Consider the following 10,000-nt stretch of genomic DNA (forward strand, 5'->3'; position numbering starts at 1 on the left):
GGAGATATGGTGGTGATGGAACAACTCAACTGCGAAGGGGATATTCATCTCCTTGTGGCTGCCATGGTGCAAAGCTCTCCCGAGGATGCACCCGTCGACAAGCCGGTGGCCCCAGCTCCTCCGGCCACTGCCCAGCCGCAGGTGGCGAGCTTCTTGGCCAAGAGGTTCAAGAAGGGGCTTGCGGTGCGGGTGAGAATCAAACGTGATTCGTCCCCCGATGCCGACGACGTCCTCATCAACCGCAGGAAGGCTTTTCGGCGCACCCTGTTCCGTCCTCGACCCGGCATGGCGAATCCCTCGACAGGAGAGGGCTACTTGAAGCGAGCGGCTCGGGTCCCGCCTCCTCTTCCCCCTCTTCCTCCTTCTCCACCCCCTCCTGAGCCCATCGAACTCGTATCCCGCGAATGCCAGACGAGGCCCCTGGCCATTCCCAGGATTCCGGTGGCCAGTCGCACGTTTCCCGCTCCATGGAGGAGGAGGATCTACATGCCTATCTCTCTGCACACCGAAGACGTCCTCCCGTACGCCGGCGATACAGTGGCAGAGGTCATGTCTTCTGAGAGGATCCTGGAAGGCATGGTCGTTGTGGAGGACACGCCTCATAGTCAGAGCCGTACGGTGGCTACCAACACGGTTTCCATAGGGCGGAGGATAAGCAGGCCTCGAAGACCAAGGCGCAGGTACCTTTCGCGCGTTGAGGAGTGGCTTCGATCTGCCAGTAAGACACCTCAAGCCTGTCTAGAAGATATGTCATAGCTCGAAAAATAAAAATAGATTCCTACATGTCTGTTTTTCGCAAGTTCCCTTATATAGAGTCATTAAGTATATTTCAACCCCACTGAAATCTGCAAAAAAACGTTGCAAGACAAAACAGATGAAAGGGGGTTTGAATTTGGTTCGATTTATTCCTAACAGGGGTTTGTACACAGTGTCAAACATATTTCCCCGCCGAAAGTTTCTTTCAGATAATTTCATTGCCTTTAATGTTACCAAGATTTTAATAACGATTTAGTAATCTATATATCATTAACAAAAACAACGGTATTGATATCAATAATATTAACATTTACCCGTATTTTCAATTAACAGGGAAACCAGGAACGGTCACTAGGGCCTACTATAGACTTCTTGGTGGTTGAGCACATCTATATGTAACAAAATTTACCAAAAACACAGGGGACAGTACATAAATCCGTTGTGATTGAGTTAATGAACCTCATAAATAATACTTTACAGTTGCAAAACATTTCTGAACACTTCACTCTGCTTTTGAATGTTGTTTAAAGCTTTCTTTAATTAGAAATACTACGGATTATGTAACAATGTTGCTTTAGTTTCGAAATGAATATTATGGTGATGGTAATAATAATAATCATCATCATTAGAATAATAATAATTATGATAATGACGATAAGGATGATGATAATGAAATGATAATGATAATAATACTGATAATGATGACGATAATAATAATAATAATAACAACAACAACAATAACACACAGGCCACATAAAAAGATCAGTAACAAATTCACATATGAACAGAACTTTTAATTGTGAACATTATCAAAAAATACTTGTCCAGAAATTAACCTCGAATGTGTGCCTGTCAGATTTTCAAAACATTGTACCCTGAACAGTATGCAAAATGATTAATGGTAATGATAATGCGTAACACGAGAAGGAGAAGAAAAAGGGGGGGGGGGGAGGGAGAAAATACCATGCAAAATTAGTTTGTAAAAAATAAATTTGTTTTATCCATCACACAACTTCAAAATATTACATTCTGAATTTACCTCTATATATTCCATTATATGTGTTTTAGTACTGAAGTAATGCAGTTGATGTGACGAGTTGGATTATTAATTTCATTTAGAATATAAATACTGACCAATTAAAAATAAAACACACACATTCACGCACGCACGCACGCACACGAGCACACACACACACATATACAAATATATATGTATATGTATGTGTGTATATACATATCAAACACTAAGCATTTCAAAATTACTTAAGCACACACACACACACACACACACACACACACACACACACACACACACACATAACACCCTTTTCCTGGGATGTTATGATGGTGGAAACGATGTCTAAGTTTTGGGACTTATGTAATTAATGTAAGTTGTTGTGCCCTGACAATGAGAAAGTACATATTAGAATTATGCATCTTTATAAGTGAGGCAACTTAGGGTAAACATGTATATATAAATTTAATGTGTACAAAAAATTCTTTGGATTTATTTTCATATTAATCATATTAATTTTTGTTTGTATAATAACACCAAGGCAACCTGAACAGCTAGACAATTGCCAATGAATTTTCAAACTGTTCTTGTTATCCTATTTGATACATAATCCAATAACGAAATAATATTAGGCAGAGATACTAATATTTTGTTCTTGTAGACCACTTTAATATAAAAAAGTATAATTTCCATATAAAACTTACAACATTCATGAAGAAAAATCTATGCCAATATACCAGAAGCCTGCATTAATAATGACATTTCTTGTACAATATCCTTGGATAATACAAAAAAAGAAGAAAAAAACAACAACAGAAAGGATATCTTTTTTTATAAATAAAAATATTTCTGAAGAGAAAGAGAGAAAAAAATTGCATACTAATGATCAGTAACTAAGGATGGGAAAAATCTCTGTAGACCTTTTTATAGCACCAATCTATCGTTTTCTGAATATTTATGGAGACAGTAAGTACACCCACACATACACTTACCTATCTTCTATCCCTTTGTAAAATTGCTACTTTAATTTAGTACTGGAGAGAAAGATGTAGTTATTATGTGTAATTTTACTGGTTTCTCTGTATCATATTTAACTCAGAAAAATGCTAGACTTTAATTACTATATTGAGAGTTAAAAGGCAGGAAGACTGGGAGCCACAACAAACAGGAAAAAACTTGGTACCATTACATTATTCATATTAACTAAAATTGTATGCCTTTTATGTGCTGACTTAACATGCTCTTTGCCTTTATACTGAAAGAAATATGAAGAGTAAAATATACAGTCATCAAATGAAGAGTAAAAATATAGTTCTTTCACAGATGAAGAGTATCCTTTTGCTTAAATATTAAGACAGATCTCTGAATATATGACATAAGTATTTAATAAAATATTTCCTAAGCTAAAAAAACAAAAAAACTATATTTTCCTTCCATAACTAGAAATATTAATATATTTCTTAAAAAGAGAGAAGAAGAAAACTAAATCTACTTCTTACGTTTCTGAACCAGTGAATGCTTTAGAATGAAGGGGACTCGAGGCTTTTCTTTTAACTGAACTGGTGTGCCAGTAGCAATTCCTCCTGCTCCTTTTAATTTAGAAAGAGCTTTGTATTTTGGAGAGTACAAAAATGTACACACAGGGCTGCTCCAGGCTCCTTGTCTCTCCCACTGACAATTATCTGTGGTCTGCTTGGGAAGTTTATTTGAACCGTGGTTACTAACTTCCCCTGGTAGATCTCTTTCTCTGGTTACTTCCTTGGGAGAGGTGAAGGGAATGGCTCTGGAGATTTGTCTGGGTGTCTGTAATTGATTTGGTGAATGGATGTTTCCTCCCATCTTTTTCTCATCCCCAACATCCACATTTTGCTCGATGTCCTTTGTATTTGTCAATCTTTCACTATAAGGAGTGGTCTGCATTGCTATATTTAAAATCTTTGGAACTTCTGATACCTTTGATGGTGTACCATTTCGTGTTATGTACTGTGACTCATATAACAATGGAACACATCTCATGTTAAGATTGTGCTGCACTTCTGCATGATGACCACTGGTTGAGGGCCTCAATATATGATTTACAGGACTGTTACAGGATTGTGCTGATCCCTGAGGACTAACCACATGTTGCGATGTGAAGGAACTGCTAGGCACTCCTTGTGCAAGTAAAGTTACACAATCAGATGTTGCTTGGGAGGGTACAAAGGCATTACTTGTGGCAATTTCTTGAACTGGAACAATGGGAGGCATCTCTAATGCAAAGGGAGTAGAGTCAGACATGATAGTAACATGTTGAGGTAAATGTACTAGATTCGAATCAGGGTGTTGCATGACAGCTTGAAGAGGTATGCTTAGTGGAGGTACTTGTACTGGGTATCTACTGGTCTGTCCTTGTTCTCTTGTATTTAAAGTCTGCAAAAGGGCAGGGCAGTACTTCAGCTGAGGGGTTGTTCAGCCAAGGTCACTTGAATGTATCACCCTTGGTAATAATTTTATTGACTCTAAAGAGTTTGTACTTGTTAAAGTGTCTCTTTGGCTCTTTGGTGAAGTATATACATTATCAGAACTTAAAGGTGAATTATTGTTGGTGACTTCATTTTTAGAAAGATACAGAGGATCTTCTGTTTGAAAATCTGAATCCCCTTGTAGATCAGAATTTTCATCACTGTTCCAGACTTCATCATTCACAAGTGAATCCATTGCACTGTAGGCTATAGTTCCTGCTGTATATGTTGCTCTGGTATTTTCCTTATTACCATGACCTTGTATATCTTGTTTTATGGGTGAAGTATCAGTAGTGACTTGCTGGCATAAAACTTCTCTTTTCCTTATTGGTAGCTTTTCCAAAAATAATGGATCAAGGTTTAAAGAGTCTAATTCAGGGAGCTGAGGTCCCAATTTCATCACTGAATCTAGTTCATCTCCAGGTAGAGAAGTATTTGTTACCTGATCTCCATTTGTTTGGGTAGCAATTTGCACATAATTTTTTTCGAGATCAGAGGATACAAATCTGGAGATGTGGTACAACAAGGCACAGAGACAAGAGAGTTTTTGGTGTCAGGTTTTGGCACTGACATTCTGGCTTTGTTTTGTTTTATTGCAGAGCTTGGCACTGGAATGAGACGTGTCACACCACCCACTTTCACTGGCATTAGTAACACGCCTGTGACAGTGTTGCCCTGGGTATTACTTTGCCCCTTCTTATTTGGGGGAGATTTTGAAGTCATACTTTCTGACATCAGCTCTGGTGTCTGTTCCATGGCATTTACTTGTACAAGATGAGGAGTTTCTATTTTCAACAGATGATTCTGTGACTGTCATCTTAGTGTAAATGTCTCTCACATTATTGTCTGTTATCTCTCTCCCTGGTAACATCAAACCAAGTAACTTTCTTTTCAGTTCAAAAAGTTTCTTTTCATCTTCTGAAATGGCTTTCCAATCACTTTTCAAGATCTTCAACTTCTTTGACTGGTTATTAATGTTATCACTGCATATTTGTACATTTAAAATCATGAATTTATTATGGTCATCCTTGATTTCATTCCTCTGGTCATCCTGTTGCTCTTCTGTTTTTAGAGGCATTGCGACTGATGTGTCAGGAGTTACAATTTGATTGTCAGAGTCAGACTGAATAACATCAACTGCTTTTGCTGGGAATGGATTTTGAGGCAGAGGGACCTTCCTAGGTCTCCCCCGTGGCTTTCCAGTCTTGCCTCTTCTTTTATATCGTTTCTCTGACTTGGGTACTTTAAGAGGGTTGTTTGTCCCACCACTGAAGTTCTTGTGCTCTGGAATGGATATATCTTTGTCACATGAACTCTCCCCTTCACTCATCTTGAGGGGGTCATCTGCATCCTCTTCGTCTGATAGTGTGTGTTTGTACCCCTTTTTCCTAGCTTTAGGTACAGCTTTTATGGTTCCCATTGATCTCAGTGGAATATTGGTGACCTCTGCTGATGGTGGTTTCATGTAATTTCTAATCTTCTTATCTGTGAGTATTTGTCCTATTACATTGCGGGATGCTCTTGATGCTTTTTTGTTGTTACTGCTGGTAGGTGTCTTATCTACATCACTTTCATTATCAGTGATCCCTTCCTCTGTTGGGTTATTGGTTTGTGTCCTACAGCCTTTAAGGTGCTGTATTTTGCCTCCCCTCAATATTAGGTTGGAGTTACACTTTTCTTTGGCAAGGAGTCCCCGGGTTTTTACATACACATCTGCTGTAGATGAGCTGACAGCTTTATTTCGGACTTCAGATCGTCGTCGTCCTGCAAGGAACATATAGCATTATTTGGTTTCTATGAGGAGCTATAAGATCTGAAAATTAATCTAAAGATGACATACAAAATTTAATATCAAATATTCCAGAGCATCAGCTGTTTTCTTTATTCTAACCTAGTAAACTCTTTTAATTAAATACTATTTCATGTAATGACTTCAAAATCTTTTCAACCCCACTGCTTCATACACCTCACTGCATCTCAATTACAATGCTTTGCAAACTATAACCAGATCATGATAATAATAATAATAATAATAATAATAATAATAGAAAGACTCACCTATATCAGATAGCCAGCTTGTCTGTTGAGCTTCATTTGTACTTTCGAAGGGGTTCTTAATTCCTACAGCAACTAAGAGATCCTCATTTAACTTCAAAACAGCATTTTTCACCTCTGATGTGACTGATTTATCCACCATTGATAAAGCTTTTCCAGGTGACTTTGTATCTAGTAAAGGTCAAAGATTTATTAACATCCTGCTATTAAATAATACAGTTTATGTATATCAACTTCAACTTCAGCTACATTATAAAGATGAGAATATAACACAGTATTGTTACTTTATTGTACAAAGATTTCTTATATATTTATTATTGGTAGACAAAAGATCAATCTAAATTTCTAACAAAGGAAATAAAATTATGGATAAGGGATAATTAACCCACTGGATCCAAGAGCCTTGCTGGCCACACCGTGATGCAAAATCTAGACATTAGGCTTGTAGGCCTGACCCACATGAATAACTGTGTGCGGTGTCAAGATTCTTTGCTTCCCCTTTGCCATTTTATTATTTCTTTTTCTGTATAAGCATATTTTTGCTTTATGCTATTTTCCAAGGTCTATCTTTGTTATCTGATATGCTGTATGAAGTTGGTAATTGACTGTTTTCTTGCAGAGACTCCGTATCATCTCTCCAAGTAGTCTACAACTCTGTGCAATAACAGTAACAATAAGCAACATTTTGTTATTTGAGTCTAATCTTCCTTCAAAAGCTTTTTGCACTTATGGCAAGTTATTCCTCCAGCTGAATCTTTTCATGTTGTCATATTCCTTTCATGTTCCCCTCAGCCAAATTCTTCTTTGATGGCATATTCCCATCATGATATGATGGTCACTCAGATCCTATGGGTTTAGAAAAGAAAAGAAGAGAAAGAAAGAAAGAAAGAAAGAAAAGAAAAGAAAAAGGAAGTAAGATGAAATTACAATGAAAAAAAGAGATGAATAACATAGGGAAGTAAACCAAAGAATTACAATCTTGAATGTTACTAGTACTTACTTAAAACAGCAGTCTTAAGCTTATCATAATGTTGCATCAGAGCTTCATCTGTATCAAGAACATCCATGGGCATGGTTAGGCTAACTGCAGACGTTGTGACAATGCGCTGAAGCTCATACTTCAGGCCCACTTCCTCACGTTCAGCAGAGTGGAAGTCCAAACACATCTGAAAAAAATGCAGGAGTAAAGGGTTATGCAAAAGTTACAGTTATAATTTCTTCCTCTTTAAGGGAAGCACAAAAACTGTAAAGCCTTCTCTCATATCTTTAGAAGAAAGAAAAAAAAAAGAAAAGAAAAGAAAAGAAAAAAAAAAGAGACTGCTTGTATCTACATTTTTCTGCCAGTTATAACTGGGCCAGTATATTAACCCTATGATCTGGGTGATATGATCATCATGTCATGAAAAAAATTTGGGTTGTGGGACAGGTGATATGAACATGCTGTCATGGAAAAATTTGACTGTGGATGGGGTGAATGGGAATTTCTGCTGAAGGATGGGTGTCGAGAATGCCTTACCACGAATGGAGAGTGATTAGACTGAGTGAGTATTAGGAAGGGCTCTTGGAGTATTCCTATTGGAAAATCATGCTCAGGATCCTATTTCTATGACTGGGCTGTATTACAGAAAATTAAATATAATGAATTTTTTTCATTATTATTTTTATTGCACTGAGTTACAGATTACCTAGAGAAATGATATGGAGTCTGTGCAAGAAAAATAGTCTATTACCATTTGGATACAGATTATCAAATGACAAATATAAATGTGGGAAAATTACAAAAATGCTAAAAATGGTTATATAGAAAAAGAGGTAGTAACTTTGCATATACTTGTTTTTATTTGTTAACTATTTTTATAAACTATTTATTCAGTTTATAAAAATTACTCCATCTTTAGTAAGAATGTCATGGAGACTGTACAGCACCAGTTTGACATTTTTTTTCTTACCAGATAGTGAAGTGATAGAATTTATATGTAATTCTAGTACTCTCCTCTTCTCTATGATTACTTTCAATGAATTAATCTAGTTTTCTTACATCACATGCACTGGACCGGAATCAGAACTCTGTATGATAGACTGCTTGTATCTACAGTGCTCTGCCAGTCATAACAGGACAGGTATATACATTAAAGACAAATGACAAACAACAACAACAGAGTAATTTTATAAGAGGAGAGTTAACATGTGGATCAAATAAAGTGTTAGACGCTAAACATCAAGCACATTAACATTTATTTTTTTACAACTCTTTTATGTTATTAGTTATTCAACTAATTCCTCACTTTTTCTTACTCCCTTTACATGTAAAAACACTGTCATGTATAACTTTACTATACTAATTAATCTTTTATGCTGTTATTACTCAGTTTACCAGTTAATATCATCTCCTCATTGCTCTTACTTCCTGTGTAGTTGCAGTGTGGTAAAAAGCACCATCTGTCTCCAAAGTGCGGAATAAAATTGCAGGATCGGGATTTTCTGCCTTACAGCGGAAGGGCTCGACCAACTCCAGGAGGTGGTAGTACTCATCCTTTACAATACGAATCTTGAAGAAATGCCTGGAATTGTAATACTACAAATAAGACTCAAAAATCCAATATTTTAAAATGCTTTTGCTTAACGAAAAATATGTTGTTTTCGTGTTAAGTTATTTATGTAAACATATATGCAAACCAAAATACAAAGTCAGCAGTAAGTAAACATAGTCTTATATCATAAGTTCCATATGAACTACAAGGGAACTAATAACTTTTACCTTATAGGATGCTTATAGTAAAGGCCATACAAGGTATACAGAGCCCCCACTCTCATCTTCATGCTATGGGTAGGGGACAGGAACCTTTTAGTGATATCTGCAACTTCTTCCGAGAATTCTAATAACTCCTTGAAACTTTGACGGCCCCTGCGGATGAAAGACTATGGTAAACATACAAACACTAAAGTGGTATGTACACACACACACACACATACATACGTACACAGACACACAGGTCATACATCCAAATCTATCTACATTTATTATCACTAATAACCTGTCTTACACACATGTTGGCCTTGCATCCCAATCTATCTACACTTATCACCAGGTTTCACTATGGCACCTGCTCATAAGTATTGGGGTAAAAGAGGAGAAAGAAAAAGAGAAACATACAGATACCTTTTTTTTCTTCGGTGGGTATTCAGACAACTGCAGAGAGGTATAAATAATATAAACACTTTCATGAAGTTATTTCAATATTAATGAGAGATGCAAACTACATATCTCCAGCCAGCCAATACTTGAATAAAAATGTTATCATTTCTCTTTCTCTTCTTTTACATGAAATTAAATCAAATAAAACCCCTGGGCATCACCAAAATGGTTTCCTTCCTACATTCTAGCTCAACTGATATTTATTTTTCCTAATTAGAACTAGTTTGAAAGACATAAGGGCTTTTTATATGAAGATAAAAGGAAACATGAAAAAATCAATCCAATACACATAATACCTATATATGAGAGAAAACTTCATTTCTCTCCAGCAGGAAGAAAATGTAGAAAATCTCCAGCTTTTCACATTCTCAAAGTGCTGCAGAAGCTCCAGCAGGTCCTCCAGATAGCCTGAAGCAATATACCAACTCCCTGCAAAGGCCCAATAAATTTCAAGAAAAGTGAAGTACACATTAGGGT

At 36.7% G+C, this 10,000-nt stretch overlaps 1 protein-coding gene across 1 annotated transcript in view; it reads right to left on the minus strand.

The window, feature by feature from the left end:
• Positions 1-2,418: 2,418 nt before the first annotated feature.
• The window catches only part of LOC119578981, a 9,513-nt gene continuing 1,931 nt past the window's right edge, over positions 2,419-10,000 (minus strand). Inside the window, 8 exon segments of the mRNA XM_037926671.1 lie at positions 2,419-4,744; positions 4,747-5,031; positions 5,033-6,036; positions 6,331-6,498; positions 7,328-7,493; positions 8,732-8,888; positions 9,086-9,232; positions 9,820-9,952. Coding sequence (XP_037782599.1) covers positions 3,260-4,744; positions 4,747-5,031; positions 5,033-6,036; positions 6,331-6,498; positions 7,328-7,493; positions 8,732-8,888; positions 9,086-9,232; positions 9,820-9,952 — 3,545 coding nt within the window. The 3' untranslated portion in view covers positions 2,419-3,259.

The sequence above is a fragment of the Penaeus monodon genome, chromosome 11 (genome assembly GCF_015228065.2).
Source record: "Penaeus monodon isolate SGIC_2016 chromosome 11, NSTDA_Pmon_1, whole genome shotgun sequence".
Taxonomy (NCBI): Eukaryota; Metazoa; Arthropoda; class Malacostraca; order Decapoda; family Penaeidae; genus Penaeus; species Penaeus monodon.